Source organism: Priceomyces carsonii (assembly GCF_900007245.1).
Source record: "Priceomyces carsonii strain CBS4050 genome assembly, scaffold: Debaryomyces_carsonii_scaffold_5, whole genome shotgun sequence".
Classification (NCBI taxonomy): Eukaryota; Fungi; Ascomycota; class Pichiomycetes; order Serinales; family Debaryomycetaceae; genus Priceomyces; species Priceomyces carsonii.
The window spans coordinates 123,661-142,787 of NW_026946678.1; the positions used below are offsets into that span (position 1 = coordinate 123,661).

The window sequence follows — 19,127 nt, forward strand, 5'->3', positions numbered from 1 at the left end:
CATTGTTAGAATTTTGGGCGTGTGGTCTAGTGGTATGATTCTCGCTTTGGGTTAGGCTCGCAAGACCTGAATTAAATATGCGAGAGGCCCTGGGTTCAATTCCCAGCTCGCCCCAAATTTTTTTTGAGTCCATCTCAATTGAATCAACAAAGCATAGGTCAAAAAACATACATACGAGGAGGAATTCTCAAGAGTTACTTTATTTAAATCAAAGAGAATGCCAATTAAAATCAGTAGTTATACAATTGCTATGTTTTTTTAACTACTGAAATTTATATGTATTCTTTTAACCAGTCTGCAGAATAAAGCTTTGAGACCATTTTTTTCACGAAGTAATTGCTTTACATTATCTACAAGTTGAAGCTCCGGATTTAATGATGGATTGACTAATAAGTTTCATCCCTATACTCATAAACTGACGACCATCTTCATAATGAATTATTAACAAATTTGAATGAAACTTCCTCTAGAAACTTCCTCTAGAAACGTTTGAATAATTCTTTTGTGGCAAGAAAATCGAAATCTATGAACTCATAGTTATCTTTTCAAGATGAAATATCCAGATAAGTTTATCTCTATTTTGAAGAGAATAGAAAGTTTCAAGGAGCTAGCAGTAATATGCGAGAGGATTAGCATTCGACTCAAAAAGTAAACAATAACATATTATACGGGTGGTGCTTTCTTTTTACGTCATAGGAGGAGTCTTTCGAAAGGAATAACTTCTTCCAACTTTTTCTATCTTATCAAAATCCAGCTCAGCTAATTGAAAATCAAAGACTTCAAGATACTCTTTTATTCTTTCTGTGTGGCTCGAGGATGTGATGGGTAAAACATTGCTTTGAAAGGCCCACCTTAATAAAACTACAGAAGCAGATCTTTGATATTTTTTTGACAAATCGGCCAAAATAGGATCAAGAGGACCTCCCTTTGCGAAACTTATAGGAGTCAATGGTGAATAACCCTCTACTAAAATTTGATTACTCTTGCAAAAGTCAACAAGACTGGCATCTTGGTTGTAAGGATGAAATTCAATTTGATTGACAGCAGGAGCAATCTCGCACACCTCTAAAATTTTTAATAAGTTGCTGATTGTAAAGTTCGACACTCCTATATTTTTCGCTTTTCCTGTCCTATAAGCGTCTTCCATATACCTCCATGCTTGTTTCAAGTCGTACCCATTTTTGTCTTCAGTTATATCGGCGGAATGTAGCAAGAATAAATCTAAATACTGTATACCAAGCGTTGTTGTTATCTTATCAATTGCTTGAAGTGGATCTGGACTGAAAGGTTCCATTGGGACACCGTTATTGAAAGATATGGAAGTTCCCGGCCAATACTTGCTAGTGATCCAAAAACTCCTTCTTTCTATGCCCTTCTCAAAAGATTTGCCTATAGCATCGGCTACTTGAGAATTAACAAGATAAGCTTCCGCTGTATCAATATGGCTCACACCAGGGAGACCAATGGTATATTCAACTCTTTCGGTTACAGTGGTTAGGTCGACACCTTTTCTGTGTGCTCCTGATCCAATTGCCAAAGCCGGGATATCGTTACCATTCTTAAGTTTAAAAAAAGTATTAAAAGACATTACTCATGTGTCGCCAATTAACATAAATTTTCTGGGAGTTATGTTTCAATTGCAACAACTTGATTCATTTTATAACAGCGACAAGATAATGCTTACAAATAAGGAAGTTCAAATTTCCGGAACTTTCCCAATCGGTCTACAGAATGCCTTACTGACATAAGATTTATTTAGTTATAGTGGAAGTCTACAGATATATCATATAAACACCCCTTCCTAAATAAGTTCATTCTGTTGTTTAACTGTAAATTTATTTCGGCTCAATGTTACAAGTACTGCAGCATCTCATAATTTTTCTTTTTTGGTAATCCATTTGCTTACAGTGTTATTGTTGATCACCTTCGACAACATAACGGAAAGAAATTATCTTTAAATCGAGGGGAGCCGAGCTGTTATCTAACAAACAGGTACTAGGTAATTACGATGTTGCCGTCACTTCCGACTTTTCAGATCAGACCAAATAGTTAGTTTGTAACCATATATTTTAAATTACTTTTGGTTGCGATTTCTTGACACTTATTTCAGTAAGTATTTCAATAATGATTATCAAACCTGTAATAAGTCTAGGCTTCGTGTATATTTCCTGTAGCTATTCAAAATTCAATAATCCAAAATCACAAGATTTGCAGCCTATCTAGTCCCAGATTATATCTATATGGCATCTATAAATGAATCAAGTCAAGTGCCTGACTGACATGACTATAATTGAGGATAAATTCAGTGTGGTGACGTATTTCTTATATTGACTGATGAAGGTAAGCTCACTTTTTCAGTATAAAAAAAGATACATTACATGAGCTCTACTCAAAATTTTGAGATAAACCTTGAATCTTTTGTGCATATCGACTAATGCATAGATACTGTATCGAAGTCGCAAAGAAAGTGTATTCCAGCTCGAATATGACATAGGGAAACCACCGAAACACTTCAAACAACGAATACTTCTACCAATTTCCCGAAATCTAATCCGTCCCCACTGATTGTATCGAAAATTTTTAAACCATCTAAATTGTATATCCCTTTGCTCACACCTAAAATCCTTAAGCTTGTCTCGAATACTGAGTTGCATTCAAGAGGACCTATTTGGATATCATTATCCAAAATAAAAACTCCGGAAGAGACGACTCTCAAGGAATTATATAATGAATAAAGCTGATATTTACTATATACTAGAATATCAGTCTTTGAATCAGCACTATTTGAAGTAACGAGATTGGAAGACGAGTTACTAGCAGGATACAAATTCTGCTTAGTTTGAACAGCTCTGTCTTGGGTCATTAGGCGTATATTTAATTTAGATGGTGACAAATTAATGGCTTGCACCTTCCATTCAGTCACCGCTCCTGATTTTATACTCAAACTACCTTGAAATGTCAATTTCAAACCGGACAACGTAGAATTACCATTTGTTGTTAAATTTACAGTCACGGACGACGCCGAAGTACTTAGGAGCGACTTACCATGTTTGCTCTTTGAATTTATGTTGCTAGAGAATATGCCACTAGGAGATGACATTAACCCCGAAGAATGCAACGCATTTGGACTCTTTACCTTGTACATATTAATAAGAGCAGATTTCCTAGCGTTTGAAACTTTCGAAGGAACAGCAGGAGCTTGAGCCGAGACTGACAAAGGAGCAGCTGGCTGGGACAGCATTTGATAGTTTCCTGATGATAATTTCAACGAATTATTTATAGGAGGGGAAATTATTCCCAAGTCTAAGCAAGGCGACCAATTCGTAGTGATCAAATTACTAATGTTGTCGTATGAATTAGATAATGCATTAAATATTTGGACCTGAAGTACCAAAGTGATGTTGATAGTCCTGAAAAACTGATTTTTGTTATTCTCAGGATTGAGAACCTCCCTATCAAGATATTCATTATTTGTAAGCTTGTATATCAAGCTAATAGAATCACATACCTTGAGCATAATTGGAAACTTGGTATACTTATACTCCTCAATGGTTCCTGCTTTATACAGAATAGATAGATTTAAAATCTTGAAAAAGTATTCATCCTTGGTTTTTTCAGTAAGTTTCGTAATTTCTTCGGATGATTCAAGATTTAGATTAGTGAGCAAGACTTCATTCTTTCCAGCAGGTTTCGTGGATTTAAGTCGAATTATCAAAGATACCGAAACGGGTATGCTTAGACTTGTACTAATGCTGCTATTTTTGGCATCGCTTTCAGTTTGAATTGTTGACGTTGACACCTTTTCAGACGCTTCATTACTTTTGAAAATATCTCCTAAGAGTTGGTAATTTGTACCCGAATCTATAGTCGACGAGACATTGTTGTTTAATTCAGAAAATAGATTCACAGAAATTGGGGCTCTATAATCTGGTAAGCTGCTTTTGAGTTCGCTCTTTATAGACGTATCAACTGATCCAACAACGCTGGGGTCTACCCAGCATGAAAACACGACATGAGGATCATTGCATTTCTTTCTTGGATAAGTGATAGGTATGGTAAACTTCCAAATGGTATAATGCGTATCATCTTTGACCCCACTAAAAATTATGTTCAGTGATTCTAGTGACTGACTAGAAATGAGGCTCTCATTTCCAGTTTTGCTCTCTTCATCCTCATTTCCATCGACATCAGGCACAGATCTTGAAGCAATAAGGATACTATTCGCAGTATCATGCTCACCAGATAATATCGAAGCCTCTAAATAGGCATTATATGGTATATTCTCTTCGTTAGCCGTATCTGTATATATTATATAACCACTGATATTCTCATCATAAAATAATAGTCGTCGATTCGATGAAGCATTTAGATTTAATAGGAATGTGTCTAGCTCGGTTGAATTGAGTAATTCACTGGAAATCGTAGGGAGAGCTATCGAAATTCTCATTTCACTCAACAGTATACAAAAATAAAGCTATCATAGATATATCTTGTGTCTCGTTGAATACATAGATTGAATTTGCGAGATATGTCCTGTATATACGCGATATTTTACTATTAAACAGATTCTATAAGAGACTGTACAGATGAATGCCTATACTTTAAAGTTCGTTTGCGGTAGCTTTTCACCTACAAAAACGTACCTTAAACTCTGTCCTATTTCATATATGATACCAATAATGCATCCGAGAACGATAAATATAACAGTGACAGCATATATTGTGCCGATCACTCTAAATGCTTCCATGCCATTAAAAACTCTCCAAAATTCTGTGTTTGACAAAGCCATTGTGCCCAAAGGAAACGTCATGGCCCAAAAGTTTCGATTGAACTTGATAAACCCTGCAAACTGCCTCTTGAAAAAGAAAGCATTATGAGGTGCGTACGAAAATTCTTCGTCGTAGTGCTTCGTGAAAGGTCTAATTTTGGATAGGCAAGATATGATAGCAACAAATGTTATGTAGTGACCGAAAGCGGTGATGAACATCGCAGCCAATGCACTTGAGAATAAAATGACTGAGCCTATCACATAGCTAATAGTTTCCGTACCAATGCTTTCAAAATATTTTGGAGGAATGTAGGATAAATAATTTGATATGGGTACTCTTGAATGGTTATCCATTATCAACTCAAATATGTTATGACCAAACAATAATATTCCAAATCCCCCTTGACCTAATATACCAATAGGTAAAAAGCTTGAGAACACCAAACTTGTTGATGGAATTTTGTAGACAATGAGTTTCCAGAAGTATATCGTGATGATGATGAGACCCATCAGAATGGCATTTGCCCAAATTATAAAACAGACTACCAAAGTGATTATTTTAAGGCGTGTAGATGGCAAGTCACTTACAAATAGTCCCCCAGATGCTGCAGCCACCGACAAAGTGACAACCGGTAGCAAAAGTGTAGCATTTAAATCCTTAGGCGGGAGATGATTATCACGATTTCTATTCTTAGCAAGGGCAACGACATAAAATACGATCGCAAAGGTATACAAAGAAAGTACAACTTCGATCCACCAAAGTACCCAGACCCCAACAATCCAGCTTGTGCGAGTCAAGTAAAATAACATGTTCAATAATGTTCCATATCCCATAGCAAGACAACCCATGAAAGGGGCTTCGCTTATGTCCATATGAAGTTCAACTAAACGCTTATAATCTTTCACGAAAACAACACTTAAGGAAGCTAATGCTACAAAAAAAAAGAATATTGCAATACCCCATAATATAATCCCACAAACCTCTAACCATTTGCCAGGATAAGGAAAATTATATAAAAGACTACTTGCCATACCTGTACCCATAACAGGAACAAAAAAAGCAAAGGAGAAGTCATCAACGAAGAATTTGACTAAAACATCCCATAATCTTTTCTTTCGACTTGTTTCTACTGTTCCATTAGACTTTATTACTGAATCTTCGTGTAGCTCCAGACCTTCCCCAGAAAAATCAGAAATACCTTCTGATTCTGCCGAAGAACAGTGGTGTTCCATAAACAATCTTTCCCAAAGTTTTGACTAAAATGACACAGGTAAGGAATATTCTGGTTTTTGAAGCTTTTATCCTACCAGTAAAATCTTATGACGCAAGTTTAACGAGCACGCAAAAAAAAATCGGTGCATATAAATGTGACTCTATTTTTTGTCGTGACAAAATTCCCCGATAGCCGCTCAATTATTGCCTCGTTCAAACAATTCTAGTGTCAAAAGCGAAGTACCAATTGCAGTAATGGCCGCCACCAACAAAGTTTATTTCCGCCGAGAATTCCAATTTGGGTAATATTCTGTGTATTGCGTAAAATTGGAATGTATATACAGTATAATGTCGGACGTGTTCTTATCTGTAATACGGTTGGCAAAGAGGCACCGCCTACATACCATATCCGGAATAAAGAATCGGGTCAAGCGGCGTTTTCCCCTCCGACATGATTGTACAATATAAATACAGTGACACTTGTCTTTAAATAAAACTCCCCTATATTCACTTCATAGGTTTATTGGAAACTCATATTTATCAAGATTTATTATCAAGAGCTCTTTTAAAGAAAGTCTCTTCCAAAATACCGTTAGTTAAATTTTACATATAAATTTTTTTTCCCGTCGGACTAGCGAGAGTACAGACAGGCTCCCCGATGCTCTTATCTTCAGTTAACAGTACTAGTTACCTCGATGTTCAAAGGAATGACATGGGGCAATCTGCGAATCTGCTGTGCAGAGAAGTTAATTCCGGGAACTATGATACGGTATCAGATATGAGATTTACTAATGGGACAGCTCCTTCTATGAATTCTTACACAACAACGTCTTCGCCTAGAACTCATGATATGAAATTGGGCATCCAGTCTGACTTGGATATGGACGTCCCAGATAATAATTTTGGTAGATTGATCTTGCAATTGAGAGAATTATTGGGCAGCAGCAAAGGTCTTTCTTCAAAAGACATCGATATCGAGCAGGCTAAAAGGATCATGGAGAGCTATGAATCAGATGAAAGCGAGTGGGGGAAATATGCGTTGCACGATGCTTCGAGAAATTATTCAAGAAATGGAATAGTAAATATCAATGGCAATGCAAACTTGCTTATTTTAGTGTGGTCTCCTCAAAAAGCAAGTGCTATCCACGATCATGCAAATGCACATTGTTGTATGAAAATTCTCAAAGGTAAACTAGTTGAATCTTTATATCAAATACCAGACCATGAAGGTTCTGCATTGACACCGAAGAAAAAGACCACATTAGATAGCGGCGACGTTGGTTATATTTCAGACCAAATAGGGCTACACAGCATATCGAATCCCCTTAAAGACCAATATTCAGTATCTTTACATTTGTATACGCCGCCGTATGCTTCCATGTATGGCTGTTCTATGTATGATGCTAGTACTGGTAAAAAGCATCATGTTGACATGAGCAAGTACTACAGTTGGCAGGGCCAGGTTGTAAATTCAAGCAGTAGTTCTACATGTTAGGATTTGCCCTTTTTCATTGCATCTTTCCATTTTATTTAAGTCTTTTATGCACCTAGTCTAAATAATACGAATCATTCCCATATAGAGGCTACGTAAGCTATATATATTTACACTTCCTATGCTGCACGCTTCAGAGCGTCAATAGAGATCAATTTCTATGTTATTATTATAGAATCGTATAGTTTCATGTCACGGGACCTAAATTTTCGATGGAGAGATAACATTTCGTTAGAGGGACGCTTCAAATAAGATACTTATAAAGTCTATAATCTAGTAGAGTTATCACTGTGATTGCTAAGTGGTTGAAAAGGAAATTCTGAAATATAGATCATTCATTGAGAGTTGTTATTTACGGGTGAAAATTCCAAATTTCCTTCATAAAAAACGATAAGATGACATCTCAACAACTAGTTTACTACGGACCCCGACCTTTGAAGCCCTTGAATGATAAGATGCGTCATGGGTTTGACGAAGATTATAACTCTGAAAACCTATTAAGTCTATTGGCAAATACTTTCTACATATACTTTGATGATAAGAGGCATAATACTAATGGCAATCCATTGCTGGAAGAGATGAAGCGTAGTCCAGAGTATGCGAAAAACTATCAACCGATAGCAGATTGGAAAGTAATGAAGGAGAGACAAAAGACAATAAGCGCAGTCTTGGTTTTATGTTTAAATTTAGGAGTGGATCCTCCCGATGTCATGAAGACGTATCCTTGCGCGAAGTACGAAGCTTGGTGTGACCCATCATCATTCGCAGACACTAAGAAAGCGATTGAATCGATAGGCAAGAGCCTTCAGTCTCAATATGAGACCTTATCTTTGCGTACTAGATTTAAGCAGTCCTTAGATCCTTGCGTAGAGGACGTTAAGAGGTTTTGCAATACATTAAGAAGAAATGCTAAAGACGAAAGAATTTTATTTCACTACAACGGTCATGGTGTCCCTCAACCAACAACTAGTGGTGAGATATGGGTCTTCAATAGAGGATATACCCAATATATCCCAATATCCTTGTACGATTTACAAACTTGGCTCGGAGCACCGGTAATTTTTGTTTTCGATTGCAACAGTGCTGGGAACATAGTTCACAATTTCAAAAAATTTGTCCAAAAAAGAATTGATGATGACAATGAAGGGAATCATGATTCAAGTGCGCCTTCTCCAACCTCTGCCTATTTGGATTGCATTCAACTAGCAGCATGTAAAAGCAATGAGCTATTACCCATGAGTCCTGAGTTACCTGCAGATCTATTTACTTGCTGTTTGACATGTCCAATAGATATAAGTGTAAAATGGTTCATAATGAGATCCCCGTTGAAGGACAGTTATTACTCCATGTTACCTAAAAATTCAGTAGGAAATGTTATCATTCCTGGCAAATTAACTGATAGAAGAACTCCATTAGGAGAATTGAATTGGATATTCACTGCGATAACTGATACAATAGCCTGGACCTCTCTTTCACGACCGATATTTAAGAGATTATTTCGACAGGATTTAATGATGGCAGCTTTATTTAGAAATTTTTTGCTAGCAAAAAGAATTATGCCTCATTTAAATTGCAATCCAATAAGCGATCCGCCATTGCCAGATTTGGTTCGCCATCACTCAATGTGGGATTCTTGGGACTTGGCGATTGACCAAGTCTTTACTCAGTTAATTAAATCAAATCAAGTAGACCCTTACTCCGGCATACATTTTCATAATAGACAAGGCTCACAAACCTTAAGAAATGGCACCGCCAATAATGAACCACTGAATGCAATGGCATTGAATGGCGTTCAAAGGGGTAGCACTGGTTCTTCAGCCCCTCAAAATATAGCTAATTATCAGCACTCAACTTTTTTTGAGCAGCAGTTAACTGCTTTCGAGATATGGCTCAAATTTGCAGGACCATCAACGAAGGAGTCTCCAGAACAGTTGCCAATTGTATTACAAGTCTTATTATCTCAAGTGCATAGGTTAAGGGCGTTGATTTTACTATCGAAGTTTTTAGACTTGGGGCCATGGGCAGTGTATCTTTCTTTATCAATTGGTATATTTCCTTATGTCTTGAAGCTACTACAAAGCCCAGCACAGGAATTGAAACCTGTATTAATTTTTATATGGGCAAGGATCATGGCAATAGATTATAAAAGCACTCAACAAGAGCTTTGCAAGGATAAGGGATACAACTACTTCTATTTGATTTTGAATTCAAACCCTCTGAACCAAATAGGGGCGCCAGGAGCACCTGGAGGTTTTACTGGAACGGCTGGAAGTGTTCTCATTAATGATGACCACAAGGCAATGAGTGCCTTCATTTTAACTTTATTTATCAAAAACTTCAGAAATGGACAAAGGCTCTGTTTTTCTGTAGAAATTATTAATAATTGCTTAAAGTTCTTGCAAACCAGCGAAAACCCGCTTCTCAGACAGTGGTGCTGCTTATTGTTGTCTCAACTATGGTATAATTATCCTGACGGTCGCTGGATCGTTTACAAGGAAGGATATTTAAATAGATTGTTAGGACTTATTACAGATGCCATTCCGGAAGTAAGGACATCAATAGTATTAGCAATCACAAACTTTTTGAACGATGAAACGCAAGCACAACAGCTGCGGTCACTGGGTAATGTCACAGCTGATTTAAGAAAGGATGAATTGAAGCAACAAGATTTGAAATTGGCCAATGCAGTCTTAAGCTTACTTGGAGATGGATCATCTATGGTTAGACGGGAATTGGTTTATTTCATAAACAGATTCATAAAAATTTATCTCAAATTTTTCTTAGTTGTTTCTTTTAATCAACTCGAAGAGGAAATCATTTTGATTGACAACCCTAACAATTTGAATGATTTCCGTAAGCAGTCACCAGCATATGGCTCAATATTCAGCTCAATTTGGAAATCCTTATTAATTTTATCGGAGGATCCTCACTGCGAAGTTAAACAATTGTCCGAGATTTTAATAGATAAGGTTATGCTAAAATTAAATGACAGTGAGCTTGGACCGTTAGCAAGAGAGATGCAAGATTATTTGCTAAACAAATCGAGCATTAATATTAATGAGAACTTGAAAACAACGAAACCTATAATGAATAAAAAGTTGGGTTCACCGACTGGAAATGAGCATAAGCGCCAAGTCTCCAGCGGATCAATTATACAAAGACGAAATAATATGCTTACTATAAATGGATCATCCATTAAGACGAGACCTGCATCAGCAAGTAACCTCAATAGGATCGAAGAGGACCAAAAAGACAGCGACACCAGCTCTATTTCTTCGCGGATCAAGAATCTTACGCTTTCCAAAATATTCAAATCATTTAATATAAATGAAGAAAATGATTTAAAGAATTTCACTAATATGCTAAACTTTGGTCCAGTAGCAGCAACATATGGATCAGAATTTAGACCTAAAACACCACGTTTTAAAGAAAGAAATATATATGAAGACCCCGAGCTTCCTTCTGATTCAGGATTTTTTGATTATAGTTGTGAGTATTTTCAAGAGCCTCAAATGTCGAAGAATGAAATTGATGAGCCCGGCTCAAAAGAATACGTTGAACGTTTGTGGCGTCGAAATAGAAACGAAACAATTATCCAAGAGACTCAACCTCAAAAGGGCCTAGCTGTTCGCGGTGACTGGGGCAAGAAGATAAATATAATGAACAACAAGTCTCAACCAAAATTAATCAAATTCACACAATTCGAAAAGATACTAGCTGCAAGTGATGAAAAAGACACCGTTTCAGTATGGGACTGGGAGAATAGCAAGATTATAAAGAAATTTTCGAATGGCAATCCATTTGGAACCAAAATTACTGACATGAAATTTCTAAATGAGGATGACTTACCGTTATTGTTGACGGGCTCGTCTGACGGAGTCATAAAAATATACAAATCCTTTCACGCCCGCGACGAGGATAATCAGATCGAATTGATTGCTGGTTGGAGAGCTTTGACGGATCTATTATTGACTTCAAAGAGTTCAGGTTTGATATCAGACTGGCAACAGTCCAGAGGGTCATTGCTTGTGAGTGGAGATGTCAAAATTATTAGAGTGTGGGATGCGCCGCGAGAGCTTTGTTTGGTGGATATTCCTGCCCGATCGACATCATCAATTACTTCTCTTACATCGGATCAGGTTGCAGGTAACATTCTAGTTGCAGGATTTGATGATGGAAGTCTACGAGTCTATGATAGAAGATTAGATGCTAGAGAATCTATGGTTAAAATATGGAATTCTAGACCCTACCACCAAGGAGGTCACCCAGTTGGAAATAGCTCTATCAGAAACGTGCATATGCAGAGAGGTGGATATAGAGAACTTGTAAGTGGATCTTCTGATGGCTATATTCATTTGTGGGACATAAGGAACGACGAACCTGTTTTGACTTTCAATAATGAACCCGAAAAATCCATGAGATGTATAGATGTACATGAGCATGCACCAATAATCGTAAGTGGTTCCAAATCTTTGAACATTTGGACTACTTCCGGCGATAGGTTGTCTTCTTTAAAGAATCCACACGACAATTACCTATCTAACAGAACTTCCTATTACTTATCGAATCTTGCTCTACACCCACACAGAATGATGTTAGCTACAAACTACAATCAGGATAGTAGCATTAACGTATACACTTGCACAGATACTTTAACAGGCTATTAAGTATTTAGACTGCTCTACTATGAATTCGCAACCTTTTCAAAAAGATTCCGGTCTCGGGATGAGGAGCGGTGCTATATGACGGCAATCTTTTTTATATACGTTGGTTAAATCAGTAAAATACATTGTATGTAAAAGAGTCAGTGTAGAGGATAAACTGTAAGTCAGCAAGAACTGGAGTAGATTTGAGATGTCTATGTCTTCGGATTATGAAACTATGATAGAAGAAGAGAATCGAGCCGAAGATGATATAGGGCTTCGAGGTGGAGAACTTAATGAGAATAATAGAAGTAATTTAAGAGATATATCACTACTGCAACGTATGCTCAGTGCTTGTCTGGGGTCTGTAGTGACATCGCTAGTCGTTACACCGTTTGATGTTATTCGTATTAGAATACAACAACAAGAAATGCTACCAAAAGATTCTGTTTGCTGTCAGTTTACGGTGCCTGAAGGTGGGAAGAATACATTAGCAAAGTCGTCAGCTAAGGTACTACAAACGGCAGGAACTACCAATTCTTCTGAATTATTCTGGTTGGGAAAGAACTACTGCAAGAACGCAGAGAACTGTACGCGAGTGACTTCAACCTTTCAAGGCTTCGCTACAGTAAGCAAGAATGAAGGTCTTGCAACTTTATGGCGAGGATTATCAATTAACTTACTTATGGCCGTTCCGTCGAACATTATCTACTTTACTGGCTATGACCATATCAGAGATCACTCACCACTATCTGATCATCCATTAAATCCCCTCTTCTGTGGTTCTTTGGCCAGAATTTTGGCTGCGACCTTCGTGTCACCCTTAGAATTAATTAAGACAAGGTTGCAGTCAATTCCCGCGGGGGTAGGAACAAATTCAAACGTCATGAAGGTTTTGTTAAAGGATGTGTTCTTATCAGCTAGAGAAAAAGGCATAGGAACTTTGTTCACTGGTTTACAAATAACTTTATGGAGAGATGCGCCGTTCTCTGGAATTTATTGGTCCTGCTATGAACTACTCAAGGACAAAGTATCTAAAACCATCGGTGTTGACTTTGGTGGTGTCAAAAACTCGGTTGGCCATGATTGGAAAGTATTCTCTGTTAGTTTCATTTCCGGCTCAATATCAGGCTCAATCGCTGCATTTTTCACTCATCCTTTCGATGTGGGTAAAACTAGACTTCAAATAACAAATCAGCAACTCTCCAAAGGCAAGAAAGAACGATCAATGTTTTCCTTTTTATTCAGTATTTATAAAAGAGAAGGCATTGGTGCTCTATACAGCGGATTTGGTCCGAGGGTTTTGAAGGTAGCCCCTTCTTGTGCTATAATGATTTCGTCATATGAATTAAGTAAAAAGTTATTCAAAAATGGAAATAATTTTTCTTAATATCTAACTGTCAGCCATCTTGTACATAAGCTTTCTTGATCGGATTGTTACAGAAGAGGAATACAAAAAATATCTTGTATATTCGTTCCATTATCTTCACTATATATATAACATAGCATTTAATTCATCAAATAAAGAAAAAAAAAAACAAAAGCAATTTAAAATCTAGTTCCATTGCTCACTTTGTTGAAAGCTGGGTTCTCTGAAACGAAATCCAAGAACACTCGGGTCAGTTTGGCCAATTTTCACGGGTGAGGCATCAATGTTCGTGTGCTTGAGGCTATCACTGTCCGAATTTTGAGCATTCGAATGGGTGCACGGCGTAATTAATCTACTTTTGCGATTACTTTTAACACACTCAGCACAGAGAGATGAAATATCTTTCCCTTCGAAAGGTCCTCGATTTGAGGATAACTTAATGGGGCTGGAGCCGCCGTTTGGTTCGTGCTCCTTTTTAAAAGCACTGGAATTTTCTGAATCAACGGCACTCTTGTTCATACCATTAAATAAACTTGCTGAAGCCACTTTCAACCCATTCCCAGATTGATTGTAATATTTTTTGGGTGACACTCTCTGATATTCTGCATTTGCTTCTAAGCTGAATAAGCAATTATAATACTCTGATGTTGCATCGTTCAATTTTGTTGAAGTTGATTGCAAAGCGACCGCAAAATCCACTAAAGATTCTTTCAAATCTTTTGAAATTGCCCTTATGTATTGCTGTTCTAACACATCCAAATTCCAAACTATTTCCTCCAATTTTTCATTAAGTAGAGTTGTTGAAGAAGCATTTGGGCCATACTTTATCTCGTTCTCTCGAAGAGCTTTAATAATCTTCGCTTTTGCGTTCACGAGATCTCGCAACTTCTTCTCTCGCTGATTAACGAATTTGAAACTCAATTTCAATTTCTCTAACTTGTCGATAAGTGGGACACTTGATTCGCATTGTGTGCCAAATAGGTAGCTAAACTCTTTCACCATTGTCTCACAATCAGCATTGGGGATTTCTACTGCCCAACTGATCAAGTCATTTGCAATATCTGATTGTAAAGCGATGCGCTTATTTTCTACGCGCACGAGCTTATCAACTTTTGCTTGTAACTGATGAGCCATAATGCTACCAGCCTTAATATCCTTATTATTATTACCGATTGACTGATTCACTTTATTCCAAGTACTCCCACTGTTGTTACTGTTACTCAAGCCAGAGAACGCTGAGAATTTATCGATAACCTTTAAAAGCGCTGTCGCTGGACGATTAATAAAAGAATCAGATACATTTTCATTGTTGGCACCAAAAGAGCTAGAAGCAGTTGGGAATTTTGTTATATTGGAAGGTTCAATGACAGATTCGACTTTGTTGCTGTTGTTTTTGGGTAGATTCTCATATCTCCGAGGATCAATGCCTCTGATATTAAATATATTTCTAAAACAAACGTTAGCAGCCATTACGAAGATATTCAATAGTTCATACTTACGACATCTTCAAATGCTTAATTCCACGGAAAGATAGTTGTGGAACTTTAGTCGTGCTGGAAGGAACAGAATAAGCTGAGAAGACTTAGAATTGAAAGTAAACAAGATCTTTTTATTTGCATTTGTAAACTTCTAATTTTGATGTACATGAGAAATACATCTTTTTGTGCAACCGCCCACAGAGCGCTCTATATTGGAAGATTTTATTGACATCGTGAGCCGTTTTCTATGGATATATATATGAATGGCAAAAGAAATTAAGTTTCGCCTTATCAAGAAGGAATTTTTGATATATAAATCGACGGCGGTGAAGTGGCCGCATTGGAAAGAACAATTTTATTTTTTTGAAACTTCTTCGTCGATGTTCAAGCCACTAAAATCAACTAGTTTTCTCTTCACGTACAGTAAAGATCCTTCCAAACGCTTTTTGGTGGCCTGTGATTTCTCATCAATTTTATGCACCAATTTGTCGGTCTTTTCCACAGCAAGTTCTTGCTGCTTTGCGAGAGCTGGTAATTTTTGTTGTTCAAGATTCCAAAAGAGACTAGCTGTATTACTGAAGGTATGAGGCAAGAAATACTTGAATGATGCTAATCCCAAGAATACTGGGACAGTAGCTCTTGCAAAAATTCCCCTTTGACGAGCTATGATATTTCCGGATAAGAACGCTATCAAGATATAAAGTGAGTTAGGAAGCAAGTCTTCATTCCTATCATGGAGCTTGCTGACAGTGGTGGTAAAGCTTCTTTCAGTTTCATTGTAGTCATGATACTTACTATTTAAATACAGTTCACCTTTTTGAAGGTTCCTATCAGCTAAATCCACAGTAGATTGAAAAAATGACTCCAAAGATTTAGACGAGCGAACTGAAGCACCTCCGATTATAGTCGTTGTCCCCAAAGCTCTCAGCTGTTCCTGTGTGGTAGGAACGATAGTTCCAGGAATGGGTACTATATCTGCATCATCATCATAAAAGTGTCTCTTCGATTCATTCTCAATTGCTGAAGAAGAAATAAAATAAGCCCCTGAAGCCGCAATTGGAATAAAGTACAGAATTGAACGAATACCAAACATATTAGGTTTATAAATCAACTGTAATCTAATCAGTGTCAAGAAAGAGCTAGATCCAATTGGACAAATTTGAAATCAAAAAAAGGTTAACTAATGTCTCTCTCTTTTTTGACAATGTCGCAATATTTTTTTTGATATCAAGCTCATCTGATTCATTCTGTAGATTTATGTGTCAGGTTGTTAGGCTAAAATAACTATGATTCGAAGTAGTAGTCAGGGCATTCATGTATTCCTAAAAACCACTGCTACCTTCAGGAGCACACGAAATTCTCTCAGGTATCACTCCGAGTCTAGCTATAATGGAAATACAAAAGTATTGAATATTAAAGCCCCATCACAAACTTATTTCGAAGATGACCAACTGAAGGATCCAGTAGATGGAGATGATCTGATTTTACCATTTCAGAAGAGGAGATATGGTGAGAATTTCGGTCAAGTAGTCAGAAGTGATGAGTTGAGAAGGAATAATGAATTAATAGATGATGGCGAAAAGTATGTTAAATACTCAACTGACGATGAAACCTTCGATGGCTCTCCCTTTCGTACTTCGGATGGCTCATATATTAAAGGAAACAATTCAGAAGAGGCACGGCTACATGATTTGACATTGAGAGGTCGAGTTGACCGAAATGTAACCAAACTACCACCTGCAATTGCGACAACCATAAATAATAATATTTTAAGGCTAGCTGTCCCTGACCGACTTAGGGAAAGAGCCGCATCCGTATATCAAAACTTATCTCAGGATCAAATTCAAAGAGATCCTGAAACTGCGCTAGATTGTGATGCCCATATAGGTGCATTGTTTTTACAGGATTATTCTCATTGTCATCATGTGTTGTTGGAGTTGCAAAAGAGAGTGGGTGAGGATAAATTCAATCCCAAGAGAATCTTGGACATAGGCTATGGACCAGCAACAGGGATGGTGGCTCTTAATGAGATTTTAGGTGATTCATTTCTTCCCGATACAAAAGACGCCTATATTGTAGGTAGAAATAATACTGAAATGAAAAAAAGAGCCAAAATAATTTTATCACGGCAGCTAAATGAAAATATGGTTGAAGGGATGGAATCTGAAATTAACAGAGGATCAAATGTTGAAGATGAAGCACAAGAGGAAAATGTAACTGAGACTGAAGAGAATGTGAAACATTTGGAGGACGAATATGTGGGTCCTGTCCGCACGTCTGATATTAAGATTCAAACGAAGCTAAGGGATACCCTTCCGGTCACGAAGAAATATGACTTGATTATTGTCAACAACTCCTTATTGACAAGAGAATATAGCTTTCCAAGAGATGTCGATGAGAATATTCATCTGATACTTAAGTTGTTGAGTCCAGGAGGGCATTTGGTTCTTGTAGAGAGAGGTAACACTTTGGGATTCGAAACCATTGCCAGGGCAAGACAACTTATGATCAGACCGGAATCGTACGACTCCGAAGTAGGAAAAATCCCCCGTCCGTATATCAAAGGATCTACATTCAAACCCCAAAAAAGACGAACCGAAATAGCTTCTGAAGCGAAAAATAACCTGGAGGATCTTGAACAGGATATCATTAATAGGTATGGAATTGTAAACGAGGATGACTTGAAATTCGAATTTGAAGATGATAAAGATTTTGAGCTTTCGACGCCATCTTCTTCGAAGCAGAATGATGGCATAGATTATCATCTTAAAGTTTTGGCACCTTGTCCACACCATAACAGATGCCCTTTACAACTTGGTGATCCAAAATATTATAAAATATCTTCTCATAAACATAGATTAAACTTTTGCTCTTTTAGCAAAACCGCTGAAAGGCCTAGATACACTTTGGAGTTGAAAAAGGGAAGGAGACTAGCGACTAACTGGGATAAGTCATCAGAAGATGGGTTTGGATTAGAGAAGTTATCCAAAAAACAGCTTAAGAAGTTAGAAGGAACAGGACGGCCCGGAGGTAAAAATACTGAGAAAGGTTCTTTTTCATATTTAATTATGGAAAGGGCCCTAAATGACTCTACAACTGTTAAAAGAATAGAAGAACAAAGAGAATTCAATAAAACAGACATCAAACAAGAAAGCGATCCACTTAGTTGGCCACGAGTAGTTGGAAATCTCTCTAAAATTAAAAATAACGTGAAGTTAAATGTCTGTTCTCCAAGTGGGAATATTGAAACTTGGCAGATACCGAAGAGCTTAGGAAAACAGGTGTATCATGATGCCAAAAAGGTTTCACACGGAGACTTGTGGGCTCTTGGGAAGAAAAGCGTGATTGTTAAGAATCGTGTTTCTGATGATGTAATTCGGAAACTCGATTCTTTGTCTAAAACTCAAAAGAAATCATATTTGAAGGAGAAGAGAAAGAAGCAGACTAAAAAGTTGGTCAGCTCTTCGGAGGAAGCATTTGAGGATGATGATATCTTGAGCTTAGTTGATACCTTGGCAACTAATATGGAGTCATCCAAAAAGTATAAAGCTAAGGGTAAAAGAGCAGGATTTGACGTCGATCCCAAGAAATTCGATGGTAAATAGACTTTTACATTGTACATAGATTATAATTACTTGCAAATACGTTTATTTGATAGATACGAATAGTGAAAGGTCAATAGACCTTAATAGACATGGAATTAAATATTTAAAACCAAACTTAGTAGGAAAAATGCAAACAGCTTAATGAGAAAGGACTTCGGAACTCGTGCCTGCAATGTCTATAATACATAATGTAAAACCCACTTGCTTATTCTGGTGAGATATCATGCGCTCATTAACCTCATTACTTTCTTCTGAATGATGACCCTTCAGTTAACTTGGCTTTACCACCAGTAGGTGTACATAAAACAGTAGAGCAATTTTCACAGGTAACGGCTGTTTGAGCATGGCTGAACACGGTAGTAATATTTAAACATCCTTGGCACTTGACGTCCATGAAATAGGATCTTGGTTGTTGAACCAAAGTTTTCAACTTATGCTTTTGAGCTTCTGTCTTTGGATTTGGGTGTAATAAATCTTGAACTAAAACCATATTGTATAATAATTGTTTCCTCTTAAATTAAAAACCTTAACTTCTTTGGCTCAAGTATAGAAAATTTTT

The 19,127-nt window shown here is 37.2% G+C and overlaps 10 protein-coding genes across 10 annotated transcripts; 4 read left to right on the top strand and 6 right to left on the bottom strand.

The window, feature by feature from the left end:
* Nucleotides 1-685: 685 nt before the first annotated feature.
* PRCAT00004362001 (uncharacterized protein) lies at nt 686-1,588 on the bottom strand (the record flags this gene model as incomplete). The annotated part of the gene is made up of 1 exon (XM_062954351.1): nt 686-1,588. The coding sequence occupies one exon, from the start codon at nt 1,586-1,588 to the stop codon at nt 686-688; it is 903 nt and encodes a 300-aa protein (XP_062811062.1).
* A 924-nt stretch (nt 1,589-2,512) lies between these two features.
* On the bottom strand, nt 2,513-4,447 carry PRCAT00004363001 (uncharacterized protein; the record flags this gene model as incomplete). The annotated part of the gene is made up of 1 exon (XM_062954352.1): nt 2,513-4,447. The coding sequence occupies one exon, from the start codon at nt 4,445-4,447 to the stop codon at nt 2,513-2,515; it is 1,935 nt and encodes a 644-aa protein (XP_062811063.1).
* Nucleotides 4,448-4,594: 147 nt separating this feature from the next.
* Nucleotides 4,595-6,001, bottom strand: PRCAT00004364001 (TDT family transporter; the record flags this gene model as incomplete). The annotated part of the gene is made up of 1 exon (XM_062954353.1): nt 4,595-6,001. One exon carries the CDS (start codon nt 5,999-6,001, stop codon nt 4,595-4,597), a length of 1,407 nt encoding a protein of 468 aa, XP_062811064.1.
* A 638-nt stretch (nt 6,002-6,639) lies between these two features.
* CDG1 (Cdg1p) lies at nt 6,640-7,476 on the top strand (the record flags this gene model as incomplete). Its single annotated transcript, XM_062954354.1, has 1 exon — nt 6,640-7,476. One exon carries the CDS (start codon nt 6,640-6,642, stop codon nt 7,474-7,476), a length of 837 nt encoding a protein of 278 aa, XP_062811065.1.
* Nucleotides 7,477-7,868: 392 nt separating this feature from the next.
* Nucleotides 7,869-12,140, top strand: KOG1 (ubiquitin-binding TORC1 subunit; the record flags this gene model as incomplete). Its single annotated transcript, XM_062954356.1, has 1 exon — nt 7,869-12,140. The coding sequence occupies one exon, from the start codon at nt 7,869-7,871 to the stop codon at nt 12,138-12,140; it is 4,272 nt and encodes a 1,423-aa protein (XP_062811066.1).
* A 187-nt stretch (nt 12,141-12,327) lies between these two features.
* Nucleotides 12,328-13,506, top strand: MTM1 (Mtm1p; the record flags this gene model as incomplete). Its single annotated transcript, XM_062954357.1, has 1 exon — nt 12,328-13,506. One exon carries the CDS (start codon nt 12,328-12,330, stop codon nt 13,504-13,506), a length of 1,179 nt encoding a protein of 392 aa, XP_062811067.1.
* Nucleotides 13,507-13,671: 165 nt separating this feature from the next.
* PRCAT00004368001 (uncharacterized protein) lies at nt 13,672-14,989 on the bottom strand (the record flags this gene model as incomplete). The annotated part of the gene is made up of 2 exons (XM_062954358.1): nt 13,672-14,914; nt 14,985-14,989. 2 exons carry the CDS (start codon nt 14,987-14,989, stop codon nt 13,672-13,674), a joined length of 1,248 nt encoding a protein of 415 aa, XP_062811068.1.
* A 329-nt stretch (nt 14,990-15,318) lies between these two features.
* PRCAT00004369001 (uncharacterized protein) lies at nt 15,319-16,056 on the bottom strand (the record flags this gene model as incomplete). The annotated part of the gene is made up of 1 exon (XM_062954359.1): nt 15,319-16,056. The coding sequence occupies one exon, from the start codon at nt 16,054-16,056 to the stop codon at nt 15,319-15,321; it is 738 nt and encodes a 245-aa protein (XP_062811069.1).
* Nucleotides 16,057-16,249: 193 nt separating this feature from the next.
* RSM22 (mitochondrial 37S ribosomal protein RSM22) lies at nt 16,250-18,568 on the top strand (the record flags this gene model as incomplete). Its single annotated transcript, XM_062954360.1, has 1 exon — nt 16,250-18,568. One exon carries the CDS (start codon nt 16,250-16,252, stop codon nt 18,566-18,568), a length of 2,319 nt encoding a protein of 772 aa, XP_062811070.1.
* A 241-nt stretch (nt 18,569-18,809) lies between these two features.
* On the bottom strand, nt 18,810-19,058 carry RPS27A (40S ribosomal protein eS27; the record flags this gene model as incomplete). Its single annotated transcript, XM_062954361.1, has 1 exon — nt 18,810-19,058. The coding sequence occupies one exon, from the start codon at nt 19,056-19,058 to the stop codon at nt 18,810-18,812; it is 249 nt and encodes an 82-aa protein (XP_062811071.1).
* Between the last annotated feature and the right edge of the window lie 69 nt (nt 19,059-19,127).